Below are 27,847 nucleotides of genomic sequence, written 5' to 3'. Positions count from 1 at the left end.
CCACTCTGACCTCCTCCAGGCCTCCAAGCCCAGGCAGCCAGTGGCCCAGGGAGGAGGAGGTTCCTGAGAGCCAGGATGCAGGAAGGAGGGCAGCCTGGTGCCCAGGGTGGGCAGGGCCTGCTAAGGGCTTCTAGAGTCCCTTTATCCAGAGCATCATTGAGGGGCCCAACAGCTGCAAAGGCAAAGTGGGAGGTCCAGCAGAACCTCCCCCTGACCTGCCTGCCCGTACTCCCACATACCTATACATGTGAGCAGTTGCGCACACACGCATGCACACACACGCGCACACACACAGGCGGAGTAGCCCCGCAGCCCCAGTCACATGCATAAGCGCCACTATCATGTGCTTAGACACAAACACAGCAATGTCCACCCTGCACTCACCTCCCCACACATGCACATGGACACGCAATGGGAACACACACAGACACAGAAACAGAAACACACACACACAGGCGCCACAGCACGACAGCCATGCGCGCACTGAGGTCAAACGCTCAGCCCCCACAGCAGTCACAGCCCAGGCCCACCCGCCCAAACGCGAGCACACCCCGCACGGGCTCCCCCCCACGCGTGCACACGCACACGCGCGCACGCGCCCCGCCCCGCCCCGCGCCGCGCCCTACCCGCCGTAGGCCCCGAAGGTGAAGCTGCGCTTCCGGCCGCTCATGGTGCCGCCGCCGCCGCCCGGCCCGGCCCGCGCGAGCCGGAGCCGCCTTCCCGCGCCCGGGTCACCTTGGCAACGCGGCCGCCCCGCCCCCGCCCCCGCCCCAGCTCGGATACGTCCGCGCCCCAGCGGGCCGCGGTCCAGCTGCCGGGGGCCGCCGGCGCAGAAAGGGCCGCTTGTTCGCGCCGCCCTGGGCCGGCCGGGCGGGGGCTTCGCGGGACTTTCCGAGCCGGGCCCAGCCGGGCGGGGATTGCGGGGCCCGGGGCCCGGGGCAGCCCCTCCCCCACCCCCTTCCCGGCCGCCGCCCCTCGTCCAGGCCGCAGACCCTCTGTTGGGGGGACGCGCTCCTCCCGCCCCCTCGAGCCGCCGCGCTCCTCGGCGGATCCGTCCCCATCATCACGAGCTGGGAGCTCCCTCCCAGAAGCCTGGGTCTGCACGGCGGGCATGTCCCGCCCCTCCCTGTCCCTCGACTTTCTCATCTGTAAAGTGGGATTCCTCCCGCCGGCCTCCTAGGACCTGGGGATGACGAAATGAGTTCACGCACGTAAAGCGCTCGGCCCAGGCCCTGGCGTACAGCTGATGCTTAATAAATGCCGGGTACAAGAGTTCTGCAGGGGGACAGCGTTCTACCCTTCCCGCGAACGAATGACTGAATGAACAGAGCCTCCAATAGCCCCTCCTTGCCCACCTGTCTCCCCGTCTCCCAGGAGTCCCCTTCCCCTTTGCCCTGGTGAGGAGGAAGAGCAAAGGGGAGGAGTGGAGACGCCCCCCTCCACTCCCCTCTTGAAAAGTCATGCAGTCCAGGTCCCAACCTTTAGAGGGAACTGGGCTCTGAGTTCTGCAGCAGGTACTCATTCGCTCACTAAACACTCCAAGTCGCTCTTCTGCACCCAGCTCGCCCAGAGCTCACAGTCCAGTGCTCTTCCTCAGAGTAAGCTGTTTCCCCCACCCAAGTGGAGCTGTGTCAGCAGACACCGGGTCACTAGCCCTGACCCCAGAGCACACTGCCCTCCAGCCCAACACCCAGTCTTCCCCCCATAGAGGGAGAGATCCTTCCCCCAGGCCCTGCACCCAAGGAGGCCCCCACAGTCTCAAGGTTTGCTATGGGATTTTCTGTTTAAACAAACTGCAGGGCACAGATGCAGCCGGGGATGAGGGAGGAAGGATGACCAAGGGCACAAGGACAGGGCAGCAGGGATTCTGCAGACGCCTTTCAGGAGCTGTTCCACCTGGGACCCGGGCCTGGGCTTGGTGAGTTCCAGCATCCCCTGGGAAATGACGAGTCTGGGTACCAGGGTCTACGGTTTGTCTCACCTAGGCAGGGTAAGTAGCGCTGCAGTTTCCCCATTTTAGACACGAAGAAATTGAGATCCTCTCTCACACCAATTACTTCTCTCTTGGGGATCTGCCCTCAGCCCCCTCTCGGCTCCCACCTGGGACCTCTTCTCTGCACATTCTGGTGGGTGCAGGAGCCCTCAAGAGCCCCTTGCAGGGTTCAGAGCCTGGACAGGGCAAACATTATTTCCTCATTCCTAGAACTATGTCCCTTGGTTTTCAGTCCTCAGAGGAGGGTCTGGCTTCCCCTTGCAAGGTGCTCTGGAGCCTGGACTGGGCCCCTTCTGCTCTGGGCAGTGCTGCAGATTCCTGGGGGGAGGAATCACACCAGGGCAGGCTCCTGAGGGGTGGGTCCTGAGAGCACTGAAGTTTGCCTGAGAAGGGAGGAACTTCCTTCCTTCCTTCCTTCCTTCCTTCCTTCCTTCCTCCCTCCCTCCGTCCCTCCTTCCTAAGTAGTAGCAGCAACAACCAACCTCCCTCCCTCCCTTCCTCCCTCCTTCCCTCCTTCCTTTCTAAGTAGTAGCAGCAACAACCTTCCTCCCTCCCTTCCTCCCTCCCTCCTTCCTAAGTAGTAGCAGCAGCAGCAGCAGCAGGGGCTCTCAGAGAGGTGGGAGGCGGTTGGGGCAGAGGACTGAAGAGCTAGGCCTGGGCTATGAGGATGTGCACAGTGCTTGGGCTGGGGCCTGGACTCCAGCCACATCTGGGCTGCTGCATCCCCTTCAACATGGACCTATACCTCGCCAATCTTTTCAGTGGGAATGATTCCTGAGTGGTTTCTGCATGCCCAGTTGGCAGAGTAGCCAAGGGGCCGCCAACGTGGCAAGTTTCCCAGCCAGGCCTGGCCCCCGGGAGGCCCCACTGGTACTGGGACAGTGGGCCCTTGAGAGGGGCCATGGGGGCTGAAGGGTTCCCACCGAAGACAAAGAGCCCAGTGTGGGCTCCAGCCTCTCTGCTCTGACCAGCTGCAGCTGCCTCATTGGCAAGGGATGGGGGTGGGGGTGGGAGTGGGGGTGGTTAGTGGGGGTCACGTTCCCCTGGCCAGGGTTGCAGCAGGACAGTCCCTGACCAGCTCCTGGTCCTTTGGTGACAGCTGAATTTAAATGCATCCTGTTAACCTGCAAGACCACTTCCAAGAATTTATCTTCTGCATCATAGCATGTGAGCCTGTAGATGAATGGCAAGGACAATGGACATTTGTGCTTATATCCTTACCGTTGAAGGCTAAAATCTCAGCTCTCCCGCTTGTCACCTGTGTGACCTTGGTCAAGTTACTTAAGCTTTCTGAGCCTCAGTTTTTTCATCTGCAAGATGGGATTTATGATGAAAATAACCGTACCTACTTCAAAGGGTTTTGCCAAGGATTAAATAAGTTACTAATGATAAAGCACTGAGAATAGTAGAGTATTTGTCACTTAACATGTGTTTGTTAAGTAAAACATTTGCTGGCTGAGCACGGTGGCTCACATCTGTAATCCCAGCACTTTGGGAGGCTGAATAGGGAGGATCACTTGAGAGTAGGAGTTGGAGAACAGCTTAGGCAACATAGTGAGACCTGTCTCTACAAAAACTCTAAAAATTAGCCAGGTGTAATGGTGCACATATGTAGTCCCAGTGATTTGAGAGGCTGAGGTGGGAGGATTGCTCAAGGCTGGGAGGTTGAGGCTGCAGTGAGCCCTGACTGCACCACTGCACTCCAGCCTGGGTGACAGAGCAAGACCCTGTCTTAAAAAGAAAAGAAAAAAGAAAAAGAAAGGCTAGGCACGGTGGCTCACACCTGTAATCCCAGCACTCTGGGAGGCCAAGTCGGGTAGATCACTTGAAGTCAGGAGTTCAAGACCAGCCTGGCCAACATGGTGAAGCCCCATCTCTACTAAAACACAAAAATCAGCCGGGCATGGTGGTTGGCACCTGTAGTCCCAGCTACTTGGGAGGCTGAGACAGGAGAATTGCTTGAACCCAGGAGGTGGAGGTTGCAGTGAGCCAACATCAGGCCACTGCATTCCACCCTGGGTGACAAAGCAAGACTCTGTCTGAAAAAAAAAGAAGAAGAAAAGAAAAAAAATTGTTGTAGCAGCATCATTTTTATTAGGCTAAACTATATGAAGTTGCCATTTTTGTAGGGCTAGCAAAGATTTATTAGTAAGAATTCTAAAACTAAATGGCCACCCAGAGGAAATTTGATAAATTATGGTCCATGTATGCTATGCGGTGCCATGCAGCTATGGGACAGACTGGGGAAGATCTGTGTGTGGGCATGTGGAACAGCCTCCAGGACTGACACACACACACAGAGGCAGTGTGACAGGGACCAGGGCTGGACCAGGCTCTGATGCTTCCTAGCTGTGTGATGTCAAACACATTAGTAACATCCCATGACACTGGCCTCACTGGCCCACTGTGACAGGGACATCACTGCTCCGCAGTCAGCACGGGGTGCTTGCTGACTGGCACTGGGAAGTCACTGCCATCGTTGAAGGAGTTTGAGCCCCCTTCTTCCTTGGCCTCCAGCCTCTTACCTAGAAAACAGTGCCAGGCTGCTTTCCAGGGTCCAGGCCCTCCCTCTGAGAGGAAGCCTCCCCTCTGGGCCTCCTAGATTTGTACCCAAGTTGTTCACACAGCTGCCAGACTGTAGAGGAAGAGAGAAGAGCACCGGGTGGAGGGTTGCAGAGCTGCCTTTCCAAGTTCACCTCTTGTTGAACTCTGGGTGTTCCACCTACCTACCTCCAGCTCCCCCTTTCCAGGGAAATGGAAGGGGAGAGGGAGGAGCAAACCCCGGGAAGATCTCAGGTCTGGGCTCTAAGTGGGGCTGGTGGAGCCAACACTTGCCAGGGCCTCCAATAGCCTCCTCCCCTCCCCGAGTCATACTCATTCAGGATATCTGCCCCAGGCCTCTTGGGCAGGAGAGGAGGCGTCTGGGCTTCCTGCCCTGGCCCAGGCAGCCTCTTGTGTGGCTTTGCATTAATCAGTTTTCCTCGCTGGGCCTCAGTTTGCTCATATGTTAAACCCCTACTCTCACTTTGCTGGGTTAAAGACCTAACAGTGGGCTGGGCGCGGTGGCTCACGCCTGTGATCCCAGCATTTTGGGAGGCTGAGGCAGGTGGATCATGAGGTCAGGAGTTCGAGATCAGCCTGATCAACATGGTGAAACCCCGTCTCTACTAAAAATACAAAAATTAGCTGGGCGTGGTGGCACCCAGCTACTCAGGAGGCTGAGGCAGGAGAATCACTTGAACCCAGGAGGCAGAAGTTGCAGTGAGCAAAGATCACACCACTGCACTGCAGCCTGGGTGACATAGCAAGACTCCATCTAAAAAAAAAAAAAAAAAAGGACCTAACAACGGAAAGATACATTTGCCTTGAGAGAATTCTGCTAGCTCTGAAAGTATCATTATCCTTACTTTGCCTGTGGCCTTTCTAGCCAAGCCACACCAACCCAATCCCGGGAAGCTTCTGGAAAAAGAGTCTCCTGGGGGTTCCCCAGCACCTGGGAAGGGAGGGAAGAGTGGGTGTGACTTGGCTCACAGCCCTTCCCTAGGCAGCTGGCCAGTGAGGTTACTGAGCCAGCCTCTGCCCTGGCTCTGAGACTCCTGCTCTATTCAATGGGTTTCTGAAACCCCTGCCTACTTAAGGGGACCCCATCAGGGACCAGGAAAATCTGGCCTGGCCAGAATACCTGCCCCCACTCAGGCCCTACCCCTGAGGATGTGTTTCTCATCTCCATGCAGATCATGTGGCTTGAAAGGCCCTGGAAGCAAAGCCCTTCTGGAGGCAGCACCCAGGTGTACGGTCTTTCATTCCTTCCCCCATTCATTCAGTATTGAGCACCCACTGTGTGGCTGACACTGTATTGAGCACCCACTGTGTGGCTGACACTATTCAGACACTGGCGATAGAGTCTGAACAAGACAGACAAGGTCTCTGGTAGACCTGTGTGCACACCTGCATACAAACTTTCCCAGGTCACACATGCACTTGGCCTAGTACCGTGCCATGCACATGCAAAGAGTCATCTAACTCATGCCTGTAGAGATCACATCAAGATCAAATGCATGCAGACAGGCTCACATGAACATCAGCCCCCATGCTGCAAACCCACAAGTACGTGCACATGCAAAGGTCAACTCCAGCTCCCACCCTTAGGTCCCCCATCAGTGCACGTGCACCTACTGACTCCGACTGCATTTGTACATGCATGTAAATACACACTGATGACAGCACGTACAGGCACAGGAATCTCAGGCCCACACATCCTTACTCAAATCACATTATTTATGTTCATACAATATACACAGACAGTTGTGTACACACCTCACAAACACGCATGGAGCATCCAGCTAACTACTGGGAAGAAATAAAGGTAGGAGACAGAATGGCTCTTTGGGGGTCAGAGAAGGGTGCAATTGCTGCATCTCCAGGATTGCAGAGTGGAGGCCAAGACACCTCTCATGTATTACAGGCTGGTGTCTAGCCGGCCAGCCCCCCTCTCCTACCTCCACTGCTATGGGCGTGGCCCTCCCAGCCCATTTTCGGGGCAGTTGGACAAAGCTGGGAGACTGCTTGAGACCCAGGGCTCCCCTCAGGAAGCGGGGCTGGCGGAGTCCTGACCTGGGGAGACCTGCCTGTGGCCCCAGCTCTGCTGGCAACCCACCATTTCTCATCACAAGTGCCTTCCCACTTCTGGCCTCTGCTGGTTCATCTATAATGGGGGGAGAGAGTTTCCCAACAGTTCCTTATGATACCACCCTCCCAGGAGGCCAACCAGTCTGGGACTCTGAGAGCCCCTCTCCACCCCGACAAGGCCCTCATTGAGGCAGTGGCTCTCAACAAGGGTGGCTCTGCCCCCCAGAGGGCACCAGGGTGGTTTCAGTCCTCAGAAATGACGGGGTCGCCACTGTCATTCAGTGGGTGGGGGACAGGAAAGCTACGCTGGTGAGAGTCCCACTTCAGGAGATTTGTTGTTCATCAGATATCCTCCTAGATATTCAAGTGGGTAAAAAGCCCGGGTAACCCATCCTAGAACCTAACTCTGGTTTACAAATGAATATTTTTTGGTGTGGCTTTAATCCATAATACATTTTTCAAAGGTGCAGCTACCGAAGTCATTCTGAACTAGAGGTCAGGTACAGCGACATGACTTTCTGCTCTTAAATCTAAGGGTAGGCCGGGCTCAGTGGCTCACATCTGTAATCCCAGCACTTTGGGAGGCTGAGGCGGGTAGATCACCTGAGGCCAGGAGTTCGCGACCAGCCTGACCAATATGGTGAAACCCTGTCTCTACTAAAAATACAAAAATTAGCCAGGTGTGGTGGCATGCGCCTGTAGTCTCAGCTACTCAGGAGGCTGAGACAGGAGAATTGCATGAACCCAGAAGGCGGAGGTTGCAGTGAGCTAAGATCACAGCACTACACTCTAGCCTGGAGTTTTTGAGACTCTGTCTCAAAAAACAAAAACAAAAAATCTAAGGGTAGGCTGGGCAAGGTGGTTCACACCTGTAATCCCAGCACCTTGAGAGGCTGAGGTGAGAGGACTGCTTAAGCCCAGAAGTTCGAGACCGGCCTGGTAACAAAGCAAGACTCCATCTCTATTACAATAATTTTAATTTTTTTAAATCTAAGGGTATATTTTTAATAAATAGGTGCCCAAGGCTGGTTACTTCTTTGGCTCTTGTGGTGTGGTCATGCCACAGCATTCATGTAGGGAGGTGGAGGGCCTTTTTCATCTCTTATGCCAGTATATAGTTGGTTTTTGAAGTCAGGTGTGTAGGCAGGCTTATTTCCTAGGAATATCATGACAGGAAAATGAAGAACGCTTTTTTTTTTTTTTCTTTTTTTGAGACGGAGTTTTGCCCTTGTCGCCCAGGCTGGAGTGCAATGGCGCGATCTCGGCTCACCGCAACCTCCACCTCAGTAGCTGGGATTACAGGCATGCACCATCAGGCCCAGCTAATTTTTGTATTTTTAGTAGAGTCGGGGTTTTTCCATGTTGGTCAGGCTGGCCTCGAACTCCCGACCTCAGGTGATGCGCCCGCCTTAGCCTCCCAAAGTGTTGGGATAACAGGCGTGAGCCACCGCGCCCGGCCGAAGAACGCTTTTTAAAACGTGTCCTCTAATGGGTCCGGGAGTCCGCCGCGGTCTCGGGCGCCACCAACTGGCCGTCATAAGAACTGCAGGCGACGGCCGCCCGGGCTCCAGGACCAGGGACAGCGCCCCGGGAGCATCTCAGAGAAGGGTGGGGACCCGGAGCCGCCGGGACAGCGCCCCCAGTCACCGGCCGCGCGCTCGCCACCCCCCGCACTTCCTCACCCCTCCCTTACATGGAGGCGGCCCCAGCGCCCATCCTCGCCCTCTCCCCGGCGCCAGGCGCCGCCGCACGTCTCCCAGCTCACAAGGGCGCACCTGCGCCCGCCCACTGTGCTCTCGCCGCCCCCTCCCGCGGGACCCGTTCTCTCGGTGCGCAGATCACGGGGCCGCACCTACGCGTTCCGGGATCTCTGTGATCCTGACAACAGCCCCGTGAGGCTGATCTTGCAAGAGTTACATGTCTGCCATGGCTGACGGGGGAAATTGAGGTGTGCAAACAGAGCAGATCCAGCTCTTCCGAGCTCTTCGGGACCTCAGTCCCTATCACCCGTGCGCTGCGGCTCAGTGGCACAGCCCCTTCTAGTTCCCGAGGCCCTGTGCCAAGTGCTTTCATCCAGTCCTTAAACCCACCCTGTACATTAGGTACAATTATCTTCCCCATTTCACAGATCAGGAAGCCAAGGTCCCAGAGGCCGAGTGGCTTGCCTAAGGATCAGTGGATGCGGTTATGGCTACAAAACCTCTCTGAGGTCTTCACACTGCTCTGAGTCACTGTGAGGGACGCTCCTGCCTGGAAAAAAGTCCTTCCAACAGTACACACTGCCCTGCCCTGGCTGCTCTGTCCTGGTATCCTCGGGCTTGAATGCCTTCTGGGGTAGGATGCGGGCATGGAGCCTCAAGATCTCTCACAGAGGAACCCAATCTCCCCATCCTCACAAGCTTTAGCCTCACAAAGCACCTCCCCAAGACACACAGTAGGTGCTTAATAACCCGTTGCTTGGCTGAAGCCCTGCCTTCCAGGAACCAGGGCTCTAAATGCATAACTACACAGCCTGGATACAGAGCAGGGCAGTGTGAACCAGTGAGGAAGGGCACAGGCTCAAGAGGGCTGGACAGAGTGGGTTCCAACTCAGCTATTTATTTATTTATTTATTTATTTATTTATTTATTTATTTATTGAGACAGTCTCGCTCTGTCACCCAGGCTGGAGTGCAATGGCACGATCTTGGCTCACTGCAACCTCTGCCTCCAGGGTTCAAGCGATTCTCTCGCTTCAGCCTCCTGAGTAGCCGGGACTACAGGCACCCGCCACCATGCCCGGCTGATTTTTGTATTTTTAGTAGAGATGGGGTTTCACCATTTTGGCCAGGCTGGTCTTCAACTCCCAACCTCAAGTAGTCCTCCTGCCTCAGCCTCCCAAAGTGCCAGGATTACAGGCAAGAGCCACTGCACCCAGCCCCGACTCAGTCTTGAGCTGTGACCGTCAGCCTTAGTTTCCAATCTGGAAAATGGAGATGATACTAGCTCTTAGCTCACAGGGTGATGGCGTGTTAAACAAGGTGATGCACACAGACACCTTAGCATGGTGCCTTGTGCTCACGAACGGCTTGCACGGTGGTGGCTGTTAACACTGTTGCCAGTAGGGTCTTCTTTGGGATACACAAAGCCCAGGAGCCCTAGCTGAGTCATGCCTTCATTTACCCCAAGGGTAAATCAGGTGGGCAGGAGAAGCAGAGGAAGAGGCTGCAAATGTAGTCGAGCTGAGCTGGGGACAGGAGGAGGAGGGAGATGGCTGGGGCGCGGTGGCTCATGCTTGTAATAATCCCAGCACTTTGAGAGACTGAGGCAGGTGGATCGCCTGAGGTCAGGAGTTCGAGAACAGCCTGGCCAATATGGCAAAACTCCATCTCTAGTAAAAATACAAAAATTAGCTGGGCGTGGTGGTGCATGCCTGTAGTCCTGGCTACTCAGCAGGCTGAGGCACAAGAATCGCTTGAATCCAGGAGGCCGAGGTTGCACTGAGCTGAGATCGCACCACTGCACTCCAGTCTGGGCAACAGAGCAAGACTCTGTCTCAAAAAAAAAAAAAAAAAAAAAAAAAAAAAGGAGGGAGACGCAGCCATTCTTGGTGGAGGCAGAGAGCTTAGCAGTGTCTGAGACTCCCTGCCTCATGACCTAATCTCTGACCCTCAACCCTGATCAGCTCTATAGTCTCCTTGTTTTAGTGAGCACTCCATAAATGTTCAATGAATGAATGATGGCCTACGTTGACTATGAACATAAAGAAACAGAAAGTCAACTTTAGTCCTATCATAATATATATAAGGCCTGTCATCAGTATGGGTTTGGAATCACATGGACCTGTGCTTAAATTCCTGCTCTGCCACTTCCTGGCTTGTGACTTTGGTCCATTTTCATAACCTCTCAAAGCCTCAGCTTCTTCATCTGTAAAAGAGGATGGCAATGATAATAAAAGTACTTACCGCATAGGATTGTTCTTAGGATTCAGTGTAAACTGCTCACCCCTGGCACACAGTAGGCACACAATAAATGGAGACTGTCTTTAGTACTATTACTGGACATGTGCAAGGACAGCTGTGAGCTGAGCCAGGAAATCTGTGTTCTAAGCCTAGTGCCACCAATGGCTCACAGTGTGACTGTGGGCAGCTCCCCAGTTTTCTTCTCTGAATAATGAGGCCCCTCCAAGGGCCCTTCTCAATCTGATTTTCTGGGGCAGCATAGCCCCCATGTGCATGGTGGGCAGAGAAGTCTCTTGGAAACAGCTCTGCCCACCAGTCTGTCTCTTCCAGACCACGCCACTGAAGGGCGTGGTGTTCCCATGACAGGGAGGAGGCAGGCATCACTGGGAATCTCAGAACCTCATCTGATACCTGCCCTGGCCCCATACAGACCTCTCAGGACCAGCCCCACTCCAATGCAGGGTGCAGCCCCAGAGCCACGTCACATAGGTGCTGGGTCTCAGAAGGAAGAGACCTGTACCAAGGTCAACTGCGTGCCCCTAGGTCCATCTCCTTGCCTCTGTGAACCTCAGTTTCCTCACCCACAAAATGTGGATGAATCTTGCTGGCCCCAAGGGCTCCGGCACACTCAGCAGCAACCCAGATGTGAAAGTCCTTTGTGAATTGCTCCCATCAGGCATAATCATGATAATTACTATCTGTAAAACGAGGGGGTTGGACCAGCTGATCTCTGTGGGCTCCTTCCCAGCTCTGAAGCTGGGGATTTCTTGGGTTTCCAAGCTGGGAATTTACACAGACGTAGGGGGCCAGGAGAAGTCAGGGTCTGTGGGACTGTGTGTCCACAGGAACCCCTGAAAAGTTGTCCCCATTCATCCTTTCCCCCCAAGCCAGCCTGGGGCACTGGGCCCCGGGGATAGGCCATGGGGAGGGGGAGCTGGAAGCTTTAGGGCCTGGAAGCTTCAGGGCCAAGTCCTGCAGGTGTGAGCCTCCAAGTCTCAGCCCCACCCCTGCTCCTGCCCCTGCCCAGAATTGCTCCCATTACCCAGAGCACAGATTCTGTATGGCGCCCTCCCCAACCCCTTCTCATTCTGCATGCAGTACACAGAAATGGCTAAAAGTAGAGTCACACAACCCTCAATTCAAATCTCAGCCCCAGCCACTCACCAGCTGGGTGACCTGGGGCAGGCTATTTAACCTCTCTGAGCCCTTGAGGGTTGCTAAGAGGATTAAATGAGATAGATCCATGAAAAGTGCTTACATAGGGCCCAGCACACTGCAAGTGCTCAATGAATGCCCCCACCTGCATCCAATTGCTCAGGCCCCATCATGCCTCCCCCCATCCAGAATCTTCCTAGAATTCCTGAGCTAGCTGCCCACTTCCCGCCCTGACTGCCATTGGGTGGGCCCAGCATTGTAGAGTTTGGGCAGGACCCAGGCTTCTCTGCCCTTCGGAGGACTACAGAGCCCACACCTCTCCAGCCAGGGAGGGCTGTGGGCTTTGGGGACTTGGACAGGTGAGGTCTTTGTCCCAGCGGCTCTGCCCAGTCCTGTTTCTAGAGGCAGGGAGCCCTGGGAGAGGGGCTGTAAGGGCAACCCTCTATCCCTGGCAGAGCTCCCACACCTCAAGTGAAAGGCAAGTGGTGAATGAGGCAAGGCTAGAGTCTTCAGTCCCATGGCATCCTGAGCCTGCTGCCCGGGTGGGCACAGTGCCTACAGCAGTCTGCCAGCAGGTGGATGGCCTCTCTCTGGACCTCCAACACAGGGGAAGACGCAAGAGGCTGGTGATGGTGACATCAGCTCAGGCCTTGTCCTGGCAGCCTCTCGAGGGTCCCTGACGCTGCCAACTTTTGAGCAAGAAGAATCAGGGCTGCCCTGGCAGTTCTGGCACCGAGCTTGCAGGCAGGAAGAAGTTCCCAAGGTCACCCTCCATCAGCCACCTCCACCCTACCCCTCGAGCCCTGAGTCAAGGAGTGGGGCCTTGGAGAGGGCTGTCCTCTGAGCAGGGTACTGGGGTGGCTTTCCCTCGCAGAACTGGGGCCCAGAGTTCAGGAGCCAAGCAGAGGGCTGGACCCAACTGCCCCACCTCCACCTTCCCTCTGCTGCCCCCACAGCCTGGCTGCGGCAGACACATGGCTCCCGTGGCCTTGAGAAGATCACAGCCTCTGAGGTGGCTCAGGCATCTGATCCTCACCCACTGCCCCCAAACCCCAGCCTTGCCAGCAGATCCACCGTCTCAGGGGAGTCTGAGGAACAGGTACTGTAGTTTCAAGAAATACTGCAATTCCCCCAGAGATACAACAACACACTTGAGGCTCACACAACACAGTCACCAGCTTCAACTCATGGGAGCTGTACTGCAAAGACAGAAACTACATCCTCCCATTCCACAGATGGAAAGGGAGGCTCAAAGAGGCCGGGCGGCTTGCCTGAGCTCACCCAGCTAGTGGGGTGGGGCCAGAAGCGGAACACAAGGTTCCTGACTTCCTGAACCAATGACAGCCCCCGGCTCTCCAGCTCTCATAGCAACCTAGATCCCGGGTGGCTTGGTGCCTTGATCCTCTTGCCTGCCCCTGGGATGGAAGAGGCTGGAATCCTCTCCTTTGCACACTGGGAGAAAATGAGGTCCAGGGAAACAGGCGAGGGGGCCATCCTTACACAGCAGTGGCAGGGCAGAGAACTATGCCAGGTGGTTCCTCATTCCAGGCTAGTGGGCTCAGCCTGCCCCTCCCGTGTATCCCGCATTGATTTTGGGGAAATGCAGACTCCTCGGCCTGCCATTCAAGGCCCTTAATAGACTGACCCCGATTTGTCCCTACCCACACCTTCCATGAATCCAACCCAGTGTCCACATTGCCACCCCCCGCCCTTGCCCACGCCGTAGCTGGTCTCGCCTCCAGGAGCGCCTCCACTTCTCCTCTTGCTGTGCAACTGGTAATTCTACTACTAACATTATCACTTACTGAACACCTAATATGTGCCAGGCAAGGACTCCTCAAGGAGGAAACTTACCCAGCTCACCTGGTGATAGCCATGCCAACTACCTTGGAAATGCGAAGTTACGGAAAAAATTCTCACTACTCTCAAAACACTGAAGAAAAGGCTTATTATTTTTTTTTCTGGCTGTAGAGAAGTATTTGATGTTTTTAGAAAAGATTTTTCTCCAGATTTGTCTGTGTTTGCTTTTCCTTCAGTGTGTCTCTCTGTGTTTCTCTGAGTGCAGCTTTATATTTTTCAAAGCAGTTCCCAGCCAGTATGTCTGGCCTCGCAAACAACATCCCCAGGGAGGCAGGCAAATAAAAGCTCGTCATTCCCGTTCTAGGGAGAAAGAAATGAGGCAGAGAGAAGGCAGGTGATTTTTCCAAAGTCACACAGCAGAGACTGGATTTGGCATTCTGAGGACTCCCAATCTATGTCCTTTTAGACCCAGCAGAATGCCTAGGATAAGCTGGGCACTGCCCTCAGTGTTTGCTTGCATTCACCTTCTTATCCCTTGAAACATACTCATCAGGCAGGTGCTATGATTCCCACTTCCTAGATCAAGAAACAGACTCAGAGGGAGAGAGGAACTCACCAGAAGTTGTACGGCTGCTCAGTGGCAATGTCAGAATTCGAACTTGGGTCTGCTTCCTCCGAATGGGGGTCCGAGGGAGGGTGGCCTCGGTTGGCAGAGGTATTAACCTGTAGAGTGGGCAAGTCACTTTCTCTCTTTGAGCCTCACCTCCTCATGTGACACATAGCACCGGGCTGTGGCAGTGACTGCAGGACCCAGCTCATCTCTGTGCCCCAGTGCCTGTCACAGTCCCTGGGATCCACTACATGCTCATTAAATGCTTAGTGAGTAGGCACACGAGGCTGCTCCCGTTGTGCTGGTGCAAAGCAGGAGTATCATGTTTTGCTTCCTTTCTTGCAGTAGGAAAGGCTGGAATCCCAGTGGGACCTTTCTGTTTTGGGGTGTCTCCCCACCAGCACTCCTCTGCCTCTTTTCCCTTCTTCCTCTCTGAGTCACCACCTGCCTGACAGTGCTGGTCTTTAGCCCTAAATATAGAGCACATTTTGAGGCATAAAATGTCCACAAATGTGAGCAACATAGCTGCAGCCCACTGCCCTTGGGTACCCTCCTCCTGGGCTGACCCCAGGGTGGCCACCCCAAGAAGCCCTGAGACTGGCGACCTTTGCTTGGCCCTAGTGTGGATCCAGAGGCTGCACTCTGCAGGAAGTCCTCAGCCTGGGGCCCCATGGGCCCACACTGCCACCAGAGCCCAACTTCCTTTCCTTATTGGCACAGGGCTGCCACCTCACACCTCTGACTTTCCTCATCCCCCAGCCAGGCTGAGCTGCCTCCCAGAGCTGGAGCTGGGCCCAGAGAGGGAAAATGACTTGTCCGGGCCACACAGCCAGCAAGAGGCAGGGCCAGGCTTGGACAGGGAATCAGCACTCTGGCAGGCTTGGTGTGAGTGCCGAGGCAGCGTGGTGGAGCTGGGAGCCCCTCACGGCTCCCCATCTAGCATGTCTGCCCTGGAGGCCTCATCTAAGCCCACAGAAGCACCTCTCCATAGCGCCAGTCTCTCAGAGGCACAGGGTGCCAGGGCCAGCCTGGCAGATGTCCTGGCATGCAAGGAGGTGAGCAGAGAGTGCTGAGGGCTCCCTTCCCTTCACACCAGCTGGCCCCCAGCCTTGCTGGGAGGACAAAGCAGAAACTGGGGCCTGGTAATGCCTCTAGCAAAAGTGGAAAGGAAAGGGAACCCCAGAGCCGCTTGGAGCCTGCGCTGGGGCCTGTCCTGTCTTGGGAAGGACCTGCAGAACAACACCTTCAGAGACAGCAAAGGAGCAGCCTGGGGAGAGGCTCCCGTGGCAACCCGCTGGGTGTGTACACAGAGGGGAGGCAGGAGAGGAGGGTCCACTGAGTGGGAAGCACCAGGCAGTTTCCCAGGATTCTTGGGGCCAGTCAAGCTGGGTCCACATGAATCAGAAAAGAGGGAGGAAGGGGAAGCTTTGCTGGGGACGGTCGGGGGCCTCCACTCCCACCCCGGGTGATGAAGCATTCACATCCCACACGCAGGAAGCTGATGTAATTCATGCGTGTGTGCACCCATGATGGCCTGGGTGTGGGTGGGTGCATGTGCGTGTCTGCCAGGTTCATTTTTAAGGGCGTAGGGCATCCTCGTGTTCTTCCTGCATGCGCGTGTACCATGTGTGCACCCTGGAGGAGATAATGGAGGCAGACGACAGAAGACGAGGGCTTCTGAAGAGGCTCTTCTCCTTGCTGACAACCTCCGTCTCTCTGTGTGTACACACATGCCAGCATCTGGATGGTGTGACTCTCAGTGTTTGTGTGTCAGGCAGAGTCGGGGGCAGGGGTCTTGGACTGGGTGTGCCCGTGTGTTCCTGTGTCTGGGTCTCAGGGTATCTGTCAGTCTAACTGTATTTGCGTTTGTGTCTGGCCGTGCTCAGGTCTCGGTTGTTTGCACAGCACGTGCGGCTGCTCAGCAGCCTCTGACAGCCAGGACAAAGGCCTCTGCAGACAGATGGCAGCATGGAGGACAGATCTGCCCGAGGAGTCCTCAAAGGGCCTCTTGGCCCCAGAACTTGACAGCAGGGCAGGGGCAGGGCCAGGTGAGAGGGAGGTGGAGGCCCTGCTGTGGGAGCCTGAGGCCTAAGTGGCAGAGACCTCTCTCCCTGCTGCCCTCCAAGAGGCCAAAGGAAGAATCCTTCTTGTCTCCTAAGGGTGGAGGGTAGTTAGAGCCAGGAGAGGGGCCTCCTGAGACCCCTGCCAGGCAGGCAACTTGGGAAGAAGAGAAGAGGAGAGGGCTTTGCCCAAGGAAGCTGGGAAGGTCCCAGGGTGAAAGCACCATTATGGTGCTCCATGGGACAACCCTCCCTCCATGGGAAGGGGCGGCAAGGCAAGCCTAGGACTCTGGACCCTCTCCTCAACATGACCCAGCTTCCAGCCACAGGCACCCTCCCCTCCTGGCAGCAAAGGGGAGCAGGTCCACATGGACCACTCCACCACGGCGTTTACCCTTCCTCCACTCCACCGCTGTGATCTGCTCCCATCAAGAGTCAGAGTACCACGATTCTAGACCTCACTGAAGGTGACTAGGTGACCTCAGGCAGTTCATTTAGCCTCTCCGAGCCTCAGTTTCCTCACCTGTGCAATGGCGGCTTCAGCCCCTGCCCTGAAATATTGCTGTGAAGGGGGAAATTGCTCGTGCCACCTGAGGATTAATCATTACCCTGGAACCCTTCCCAAGGCCATCAAGGAACACGCACCCCTTGCCAGACCTTCCAGCTGCTGGGGGCTCTCAGAGTGAGGCTGAGGTCATGGAGAAGGGAATGGGGGGCCCCCATGGCCAGCTGGACCTGACCACTACCTCCCCACTCAGCCACAGCCCTCAGGGCCCTGTGCCAGTCCAGAAGCCCATTCAGGGACACCTTTGGCCAATGTTCTGTTTCATCTGCGAGGCAACCTTCCCCAGTGCCCCAACCATAGCGTTTTCCCCCAAACACCCTCAGGAAGCAGGGACCACTACCTGTGCAGGCGGGGCCAGGAGCCTCCTGAGAGCCTCATATGGGGAGGAAGTGGTACCATCTCACCCCCATTGCCTTTCTCTCCTACTTCCACCTGGCCAGCTTCCCTCAGTGCCCCTCCTGCCTCAGTGCCCCTTCCCTCAGTGTCCTTCCTGCCTGCCGCCCCAGGGGCCTGACCTCTGACTTGGCAGGGAGGGGAATGGAGCCCCGGGACAGAGGCCAATGAGCCCTGAGAGCAGTGGATGTTCTTCCTGACCCCACCACCAGGCCTGTGCTATGACCCCAACAAGGACTCCGAGGGCATGCACAGGCTGGGGTCTGTTATGGTAGGGAGGGGGCCGCTCACCTCCGGAGACTGTGTGTGTGTGCAGGTGTGTGTACACAAGGTTTCTTCCCCAAGCCCAGGCGCCCCGCAGCTGGCACCAAACCCTGCAGGGCACGGAAACCGCCCCGTGAATTTCCACCGAGTCCTCAGATCCTGCCGAGCCAGGGGAGGCGACGAGGGGGCGCCCAACTTCGTGACGCGTGTGCCCCGCTCTGCCGCGGGGGTCAGGGACAGGGGAATGCGTCCTGTCTCTGGGGATGCAAGGACATCACCGCCCTCCCCGCTCAGGGTCGTTGATCTGAGGCCCCCACTTCCCTCCTCTGAGGACAGGAGCGCCCCCCTCTGGGGGGCGCTAGGGCTTGGGCCCCTCCCCAGGGATGGAGGAAACGCGCCCACTTCCCACAGTCCCTCCTCTAAATCCCAGGCGCCCCCACCTCGAGGTGGGCGGAAAACTGGACTCCCCACCCACCCAGGGGGGTGGGACCAAAGCCCCCTGGCCGCGGCCTGGACCAAGTCCCGCAGGCTGGGGGTTCAGCCGGCTCAGTCCAGGCCTCCCCCGACTTCTCCAGCTGCTGTCAAGACCGGGCTGCGCGAGCCCAGCTGCGCCCACCCCTCGCCCCTGGAGACCCGGGTCCCCCACGCGTTCGCCCCCACCCTCCGTCCCCGCCCGCCCGCGCGGGGTCTTCACTGCGGGCCGACGGGAGTCTGGACACCTCTGTCCCCTTCCCCTTTCCAGGGCCGCAGCCCTGGCGGGGCGCACTCACCCACGGGCCTGGGCCGGGGGCGTCCTGGGCTCGGCACTCTGGTGCCCGCGGCCGCTGCTGCAGCTCTGCTCAGACGCGGCCGGCGCTCGCCGCCGCCGCAGTTCGGGGAGGGGGACGTCACATGACCGCGGAGCGCTCCTTCCCCGGCGCCGCTCCCCACTCACTGCGGAGCCCAAGCCGCGGGCGCGGGAGCGGCGGGGAGGCCCCCGCCCTGCCGCCCCGCCCCGCCGCAGGTCCTGGAGGAGGGTTCTCGGTGCCCCCATTTTACAGGTGGGGAAACTGAGGACCAGAGAGGGGCAGGGACTGGCTCAAGGTTACACAGCTAGACAGTGGCAGAACCTGGGCGACAGCCCAGCTGTACAGGCAACAGCTCATGCTCCAAGGGGACTGGGACAACTTCTGGATCAAGCGGAGACGTCGGGATAGGTGGGGCCCACGGCCCCCATGGGCTCCGCTTGTCTGCAGGCGCGGGACGAAGGCGCACAGGCTTCGCTGGGCGAGAAAGCTGCTGCGCCCTGGCTGACGCCCTCCTCACCCGGGCGCTCGGTGCGCTTCCTGGCAGAGGCCACGCGGTTGACCCTCGCCAGCCCATTCGCGGCTCTCGGACTTTGTCTCTGGACTGGGCAGCTCGCCCCCGCCCCAGCCTAACCCGGGCCCAGGGCGGGTGTGGGGAGGGGAGCCACAGGCTACGGAGAAGTGGAAGGGAGGCACCCGGAAGAGAGTGGGATCAGAACAAGAGTGAAAACCCAGGCAGGGAGGGGGCGGCAGAGATCACCTCAGCCTGACTTCCAAGGCCCAGGGAGAGTTAGAGACTTGCCCAAGGTCCACAGCAAGTGAGCGGCCTGCCCACTCGAGTCCCTTCTTTGATGGTCAACAGAGCCTGAGGCTCCTGTGCCCCACTCCCCACCAAGGGGGAGCCCTCACCCACACCTCTTTCTGTTCTCCACTGAGCTCCCTCCCCGGGGAACAGCCCACATGAAGCAAAGAAACACGCAGTGGGTCTGCAAGGCCAGAACTGGGGACAACGGGTGAGGGGTATGGTTGGTGGCTCCAAGGTCATGAACTCGTCACAGAACACTCGTGTTCCAGGGGGATCTCTGAGATCTCTGGATCTCACCCCAATGTTCTAAGAACTGGGAAAACAGGCTGCAAAAGGTACAAAGACAGACCTCTTTCTCAACCATTTCGCATTGGTGGGTCAAGCCGACAGGGCCCTCCAAGGTCAACAAGTCCAATAGGCCCACTTGACAGATAATATTTAGGGAGGGGAAAGTCCAAGACATACTCAATATATTTCTTGAGCATCTACTGTGTGCTTAAAACCACAACTGTTACTTCCAGCTCCCACTATTTTCCCGGCCACATGGGCTGCATTTCACAAAAGAAAAGATCCGAGGTCTTCAGCAACCCTTACATCAGCCTCTGGAGGATCTGAGACATGCAAGCCTCCGGGTTTTCAGTCCCATAGGGGCTGGGGACCAGAGCCATGTTTCCCGGTCAAGACTCTAATCCCCGTGGAGAAAAGGTGAGTAAGGGGGAACAGCAGGAAATGCCCCACCCTCTTCCCACGCATCCACCCACCTGTGAAAGGGCAGAGGGGAAGGTAGATCAGGCACTTGTTCTTTTCAGTCCTCTGTGTCGATTTTTCTCCCTCCAGCAAGCTTCCCTAGCTGTATGTGGGAAAGAGACCCCAGCCCAGGGGGGTTTCTCAAACTTCTAAGAGTGCAGGAGCGGTCTGTAGACTCAGATTCAGATTCAGTGGGCCTGGAGCCTGAGCTCCTGCATTCATAATGAAGCTTCGTGGCTGCAGACATCCTGAGCAGCACTGGTAGTACAAGGCAAGTTGTCAGGGCAGGAGGAAGACTCCTGAAGTATCACGTGCTCACTCACAGACCACCCGACCCGGGGGGCCCTTTGATCTCCTGCCTAGGAATACACCAGGACTATATAGTTGGCTCAAACACTGTAATAAAAAGGCAAGAAGTTGAATGAGGCTGGCCGAGGCGCTTCTGGGGATGATGGGGAAGGGACTGTGGGGCATAGCAACTGCCCTAGACAGGTATGTCCTGCAGGGCTCTGGTCCTGGGAGATGCTTGGTGAAATACATCCTATTTAGGAAATGCCAGCAGAATGCCTATAGACCTTCAAGGGCAGCATGTACTGGGGCTGGCTCATCTTCAGCAGGGGCGGGGCTCACAGATCTCAGAAGTACATGGATTCCAGGATCCTTTTAAGCACCATATCTCTACCCATCCTCTCGCTTTTTTATGCATTGCTCCCTGAATTCAATTCTGAGCACAATCTTCATGCTTCTTGCTTCCCTAACTCCTGTTCCAAAAGGGCCCCTTTCTCCTCCATGCTTTAAGACAGAGACCCTCAATTCTGGCCAGGCATTGCTGATGGTACATCCCAGAGTGCTGAGTGGAGACAAAGGTGTCCCACCTGAGCTGGAGGGAGGGGGCAGATAGAGGCACCGGAGATGCAGAAATGCAGCAAGCCAAGGGGTACAGCTGTGTGACCTCTTCATGGTCCCATAACCTTCTGGAGTCTGGACCTGCAGACTCCAAGGTCCTTAAGAGCTCAAGAGCCTATTAGCCTGGGGGTACTGAATGTCCCCGACCCTGGCTGAGCAGACCAAAGAACGAAGTCTCTTCTATGCCAGGCGTCTCTATTTCTTCTTTATAATCAAGGAGCTTTTCAATTACAGCATTTTCCCTTTCACAGAAAACCTCCCTCAATGCAAGAGGCTTATAATCTCCCATGTGTCCTGGGGGGCACCATTCTGAGACTGTCAGGGCCCCTGGCGAGGAGGCAGCACGTGCCGTAGGGGGCTGGGCACAGAGCTTGGCATGGAGCCTAGCTACTGAGGGGGAAGATTGGACAAAGGCCCCGGAGCTTTGCTTTCCCTGTCCTATTTCAATCCAAACCACTCAGGACTGACCACTCACGCATGGCTGCCTCTGGGCACAAGCCTTGTCTCAGACACTTAATACATTGCGACCCAGCCACCATCTCTGTGCTCCCGATCACTGAGAAATGAAAGCTGGCTTTAAAAATCTGGCATCCAAAAAGGCTGGAGAACGAAAACATGGGTGGCACCACGGTAAACTCCAAATAATGCATGAGACTGCAGGTGAGGGAGGGGGGAAGAGTCCTAAAATGGGAATGATGCCTCTTGGAAATAACTCCCCATCTCTGCCCGCCCACTCCTTCCCAGTCAGATCAAATGGGAGAAAAACTGAGATAGGAACTGCCCACCAGAGCAAGTAGGGGAAGAAAACCCCAAAGCAGCAAGTCCTCAAGGTGTGCTGTCCACAGAGCCGCAGGTAAGGTCTAGGAAAGGCCGGCAAGGAGGGTGGGCTTCAGGGGCGGCTTGGAGCAGAGGACAGTTCCACTCTAACCACAGGAAGGCAGGATGAAGAGTGGCAGTCGGCGCCAGGGCACACGCATCAGGGAAGGGCCAGCGGCCCCCGTCTGGGTGGGAGGCTGCCAACCTGGTGCAGCAGACATGACAGAGACTACCCCTGGGGTTAGAGGTCTTTGGATCATGAATAGTTAGGAAGTCCCTGTTTTGAGGACAAAGAAGAAAAGCCTGAAGGTGGGGACAGTACTGGTCAAACCAAAGTAGTAAAAAGAGCTCTCCCGCAAGGGGCCACGGGAAAACTTCTAACAGATTCCGAAGTAGTCATTCATTTTTCCTTACTGAGGATGTATCATGCGGGCCGCTGTGGGAATACAGTGGTAAGATGGCCAGAGCCCTGCTCTCAGGGAGCTACAACAGTCTAGCACTAATTAGGTTGGTTGATTTGTGGGGGACGGAATGGTTTTAGGTGCAGACATAAAATCCAGCCTGGCCCTAACTCTGGCTTCCAGTACAGGAAATAAACAGTATACTCTAGTTCCAGAACTCCACAGTCTAGCATGACTTGGAGCCTCCTTCATCCAGAGAACAAGTGACATGCTGTGGATGAGTGAGAAGATGCTACAAAAACTCCAGATAAACCAACCAAAGAGGCAGCTCAGAGACTAATAAAACAAGAGAAGTCCTGAGAGGTAGTCCTGTTTGGTAGCTTTCCAAATGTACTGCCTGGAGCTTCCTCAAGGGAGTAGGTGGGTGTGGGAGGAGGCCCCACTATCTACTTCCACAGAGTTCATGTTTGACAACTTCTACACATCCCACTTCCTTTCAGAGAGAACGCCGAGGCTCAAAGGGGAACAGACTTGTCCAGGATCATAAAAGGAACTGGTTGCAGTTTAGCATTCCCTTGGTTACAAAACACCAGAGCACCAGGGAAAGGAAAACCCAGATAGAATTGTGCAGAGGCCAGTGTGCCAGCAGGCAACAATCCAACCCAGGCAGTGGCTGCGTCGGCCTCCTGGCCTCCCTGGAGTGCGTGCCCCACTTCCTGTGGCTGAGGGCCTGCCTCGCCTGGCAGCACTAACGCAGATTTGGAATTCAAGCAGCCATTCCAGCTGCTGTTATAAGGCTGCCTCCCTCCCTGTCCGAGAGCAATTTCACTTCAAAGGCCCTCCAAGTCCTTGAAAGCAGGGTTTTTTTTCCCTTTTTTTTTAAGCATGTTGGGGAGAAACAGATGATGCCCTCTATTTGAGATCAATACAGCAATTATGTTGGACAAGCTCTTAGGGCTAACTTGAGGGGGAATTCACAGCCTCATGAATGACAAGCGTGAAAGCTCATGGAATGAGAAGGACCAGCCTGCCACCCGTGTTTTGCTTGTGGGATGCAGCCCATTCCGCAGTAGGATCCCCTTCTGCAGCAACCTTGGTCTGGTCTCTGCTGGGTGAGACACAGCAGAGGCCCAATCCACTACAAGCTGGTGCAGGTCCCAATTCTAAAGTCAAACCAGGCCAGGAGCGGTGGTTCATGCCTGTAATCCCAGCACATTGGGAGGCCAAGGTGGGCAGATCACTTGAGATCAGGAGTTCGAGACCAGCCTGGTCAACATGGTGAAACCCCATCTCTACTAAAAATACAAAAATGCTGGGCGCGGTGGCTCATGCCTGTAATCCCAGCACTTTGGAAGGCCGAGGCGGGCGGATCACAAGGTCAAGAGATCAACACCATCCTGGCCTACATGGTGAAATCCCGTCTTTACTAAAAATACAAAAATTAGCTGGGCGTGGTGGCACGTGCCTGTAGTCCCAGCTACTTGGGAGGCTGAGGAAGGAGAATCGCTTGAACCCTGGAGGCGGAGGTTGCAGTGAGCCAAGATCACAGCACTGCACTCCAGCCTGGTGACAAAGCAAGACTTCACCTCAAAAAAACAACAACAACAACAACAACAAAACAAAACAAAAAAACTAGCAGGGCGTGGTGGCAGGCACCTGTAATCCCAGCTACTCGGGAGGCTGAGGCACAAGAATCGCTTGGACCTAGGAGGCGGAGATTGCAGTGAGCCGAGATTGTGCCACCGTACTCCAGCCTGGGTGAGAGAACAAGACTCAGTCTCAAAAATTAAAATAAAATAAAACAAAGTTAAACTACTGTCACTTTGAAGAGGTCATACAACTCCTGGCAAGCCACAATTCTGCAACCTCCTCCTTCCTAAAATCTAGTGAGGCTCAAAGAGATATTAAACCTTACCATATGCAGAAATGTCACATGGTTAGTATCTTGTATTTATTTGATAACTGGTTCTGTCATTTGTTGGCGGAGGGGAGACATAAGAAATACCTGTTTCGTGTACTCTACCCTTGAACGATATTATTCACTAAGTATCACCAGGTAAATAATGAAAAACGCAATTCTCAGACCAGGAAGTGACCTCTGAGCACCAGCCACAGGCCTCCGCATGGCTTTGCTTCCCAGTGCCCGCAGAGCCATGCCTCGGCAGCTCGAGACATCTGTTCCTGATGTTCTTAGCAATGACAATCAAAACAACTGAAGCTGCCCCTTTGGGGCAGAAACTGCCCATCACCGAGACATAAATCTTCAACATGCATTCTAAGCGTGTTTCAAATACCTTTCGACATGACCCTGCAAAAAAAACACCGAATTGAGAAGGCTTGCAGTTTGGCCATTGGCTTCATTATTCTTATGGGCCAGGAGAAAAGATTTATGTGACAGGATGGTCGAACACCTGTCTAGTTATCATTTTAGTTGGAAGGGCTTGAAGTAAAAGGTAGTTTCTAAAGTTCTCAGAGAAGATGCTCCAGGTAGCTTTGCTAGGTGGTTACAAGGCCTCTTTTTGAAGACTTGCAGAAGAGATTCCAACAGCATTTCCTCAGAAAGGCAACAGTTTTTCTAAATGCAAAGAAAAATACAAAGCCTTTTACCTCAATAATATTTATTACTGTTTAATCCTCTGAGTATAGTAAACAAAAATAGCAAATACTGCTATTTTGAGAGATGAAGAAATTAAGGTAAAGCAAGATTAAGTCACTTTTCTTGGTTACAAGGTAAATGGTGAAATTATCTGTAACACAGGTGGCCCAACTTCTACAACTCCACACTTTCAACACTTGCCTGTATGTTTATGTGCTATCTGGATAGCTAGCAGACTCCTTAGCCCAATTAACAGCCAGAATGGGGAAAAAAAAAAAAAAAAAAAATCCAAGGTTTGAGATATATGGGATGGAGAAGTGGTTTTGTCTGCCAATGAGACTGTCTACCTGGCACACACTACCTGACGCAGAAATGTTGCTCAGGGAAATCAACAAAGTGCTACCTACCATTTTACAAATGTTTATAATTTGTACTTTAATGAAAAATAGAGGGTTCGAATAATGTTGATAAATCCCCAGCCAGTATTTCTGCCTATAGAATGTCTAGGAGATGGGTGTGTGTGTGTGTGTGTGTGTGTGTGTGTGTGTGTTTTGGGTTGGGGTGGTGATGCCAGCTTTCAGAATTAGAAATGTTGTTGACAAAACCCTGTACTCTGGGGTGGGGGTGGGAGTATGGGGCGTTATCACAGACATGCACATTTTTTTTTTTGTGACAAGGTCTCACTCTGTCGCCCAAGCTGAGTGCAGTGGTGTGATCACAGCTCACCGCAGCCTCGACCTCCTGGGGTCAAGCAATTATCCTGCCTCAGCCTCCAGAGTAGCTGGGACCACCGGCATACCTGGCTAATTTTTGCTTTTTTATAGAGATGAAGTCTCACTATGTTTCTCAGGCTGGGAAAATCTTCTTAAAATGAAAACGCTGGCTTTTAATCTGCATGCACTCTGTTCGCAGTCCCCTGTTAACATTGAATGAGCTGAGGACTAAAGTACCCAAGAGAAAGGATATGATTCTGCCCCATGATTCGGTAACAGGAAAGACAGGCTTTCTTGCTCATTTCGCTTCAGCGGTTTGTTTAGACAGAGATAAATCATCCCTTGGGTTTTTAAAACAGGTTATTCAACCTGAGCATTAGATTCCAATATTAACCAGAGTCTGATGAACAGATCTATGACCACATAGACCAACCAAAAGCACATTTAAAATAACCAAAAAATTCACTATGGATTATGATCCCACAGAAATAAAGGGACACTCATATCTTTTTAATTTGGCAGGAAGGTAACAGTAATTCTAAACAATAGAGTTCATAAATACACAGAAAGATACTTACTCCCCAGGAAATGAAGACACCCAAATGCAGCCTATATTTCAGTTCGTGGTGACAATCTGTACCAGTGTAGTATGCTGAACACATTCGTTTCAGATTAAAGAATGGTCAGAAATATCAAGGGAAAAGACCCAAGCTTCATAATATCTTATACAGGAGACTGATCTAATATAAAAAAGTACACATGCATGGCATTAGAACCCCAACACAAAGAGTCTCTGAACTTTTCACAGTCCAGAAGGCAAATGGACTCCATCTATTCATAATTACAGACAAAACGAGAATTGGGCTTTAGGTCATACCCTTTACCTGTTTTTCCCTGTACCAAGTGAGAAGGGTGGCAATGCAAAACCATTCAATACAAGCATACGTTTCTTTGCAACTCTGCCTACTATGGGTGGGAGAGGCCCCAGCCCAGGGTTTCAAAGAGTACAGGAGTGGCCTGTGGATGCAGATTCCGATTCAGCGGGTCTAGGGCCTGAGCTCCTGCCTTGGTAATAAAGCTTCACAGTGTCACTGGAGCCGCTGGGCTGCAGTTACTTTCAGCAGTGCTGGCAGAACAAGGCAAGTTGTCAGAGCAGGAGGAAGATGACCCTGAGCCAAGGGCAGACTCTTGCAGCATCACCTGCTCACTCGGTGCCCACCCCACCCCTGGACAGAGATAATAAAGAAGCCAGTACTCAGAGCAGGTACCACCAGCCTGAAAGATTTACAAAAGGCTGTTATTTCGTAGCATTGCAGGAGGAAAAAATACCCAAGTAACAAATTTCAAAACTGTTATCAACAGCAAATTGGGGAAAATATATCAGATTTCTGGGGGCTGCTAACATGTTTATGTCAATCCCCAAAAAGAACCTTCTCTGGCCAACAAGCTTCTTTGTAAGGAAAAGGAAGTGGCTTCAATCAAGCATTGTGCGAACTTTTATAAAAGTCTTTACCTTGGGAAAGAAGAAGTTTGTGTTATTAGTTTTAGGCTCCTGCATTCATTTCTTTGGAGCTAATAAAACAATGAGATCTAAAAATCAGGATCCATCAGCTCAACTTCAAGTCCTTCCCCTGTGCCAACCTCAAGGCCAGAACAGCTGGTCCCTTGGTTCCGCTCCTAGGATGGTTTCTCAGGGGGCTGTGTGCAGCTCTCACCTTCCCCCATAGATAGGCTCATTAGAGACCCCCTGCCTCCTCAGGGGGCACAGACTGAAGACATTAGAAACACAGAGGGGAAACACAAACACGAAGTTAGAATTTTACCAAATGGCCGTAATTACTCTGACAAAAGGAGCTATTCAAAAGGGATGCTGCCAAGGTTATCGGGTCTCAAATCAAAATCTGCCTTCCCCACCCATGATCTGAGTTCACATTTTCATGAAAGGGGGAAAAAGCCTTGCACAAACCCAAGGCCAAGAAAAGTGTTAACAAGAGAGATGCCTAAGCTAGCATCTCAGCCACAAACTTACACATACGGACTCAACAGAGAAAACTTTTTTTTTTTTTTTCAAAGGAAAAACTCCAGTCTTAAGTTCAATTAAAAAAACCCCTTCAATATTCTTAAGAATATTGCTTCGGTTACGTGTTGCTAAGAATGATAATCCTGAGTTGGATGGACAGCACATCCATATACTTTTTTCCTTTTTTAAACAATGATCTAAGAGACCCTCTCAGGGCATTTTGGAATAATGCTTTCAAAAAGAGAACTGAGGTCCAAGAAACAGTGACATGGAGGACAGGAAGAACAAATTTTATAGAAACTTTGTGTTACCCAAATGTACTTCAGTCTGATTTACTCTTCTGATAGGTAGTCAGATTTTTTATTTTCAAACGTGCCAGGTACATTTCCCACTTTTGAATAACAGCAAAACCGGAAGAGGATGCTTTCACACATAATAAATGTTCTCCATCCTTTCTGAAATGCACCAAAGCAAAAAGCCTCTGAAGTCAAAACATGAGACATAATTCCTTGCTCATTGCAGGAGACATGCAGGTGCCCCCTCCTTTACCCAATACCAAGAGACAGACGGCCGGGCAGGTGTAAGGCGGGTGGCGCTGCAGCTGACATGGAGAAGAGTCTAAATCTGAAGACACGTTTCCACACTTAGG

At 53.9% G+C, this 27,847-nt stretch overlaps 1 protein-coding gene across 34 annotated transcripts in view; it reads right to left on the bottom strand.

Annotated features, from left to right (window-relative positions):
* RAP1GAP (RAP1 GTPase activating protein) overlaps positions 1-18,343 on the bottom strand; it is a 70,435-nt gene extending 52,092 nt beyond the window's left edge. For 9 of the 34 annotated variants that reach the window (XR_004670798.3, XR_004670800.3, XM_057299626.2 and 6 more), the window contains exon 1: positions 18,180-18,341. Coding sequence is in view for 1 of the 34 variants with exons in the window: in XM_057299623.2 (XP_057155606.1) it covers positions 627-670 (44 nt within the window). In the remaining 33 variants the exon portion in view is untranslated. Of the gene's footprint in view, positions 1-626; positions 748-4,518; positions 4,538-14,133; positions 14,241-17,436; positions 17,520-18,179 lie in introns of those variants that run through there. The other 25 variants (XR_004670812.3, XR_004670820.3, XR_004670802.3 and 22 more) reach the window with 10 other exon arrangements.
* Positions 18,344-27,847: the final 9,504 nt, after the last annotated feature.

This window comes from Pan paniscus, chromosome 1, assembly GCF_029289425.2.
Source record: "Pan paniscus chromosome 1, NHGRI_mPanPan1-v2.0_pri, whole genome shotgun sequence".
Classification (NCBI taxonomy): Eukaryota; Metazoa; Chordata; class Mammalia; order Primates; family Hominidae; genus Pan; species Pan paniscus.
This window is presented reverse-complemented; position numbering and strand designations above follow the sequence as displayed.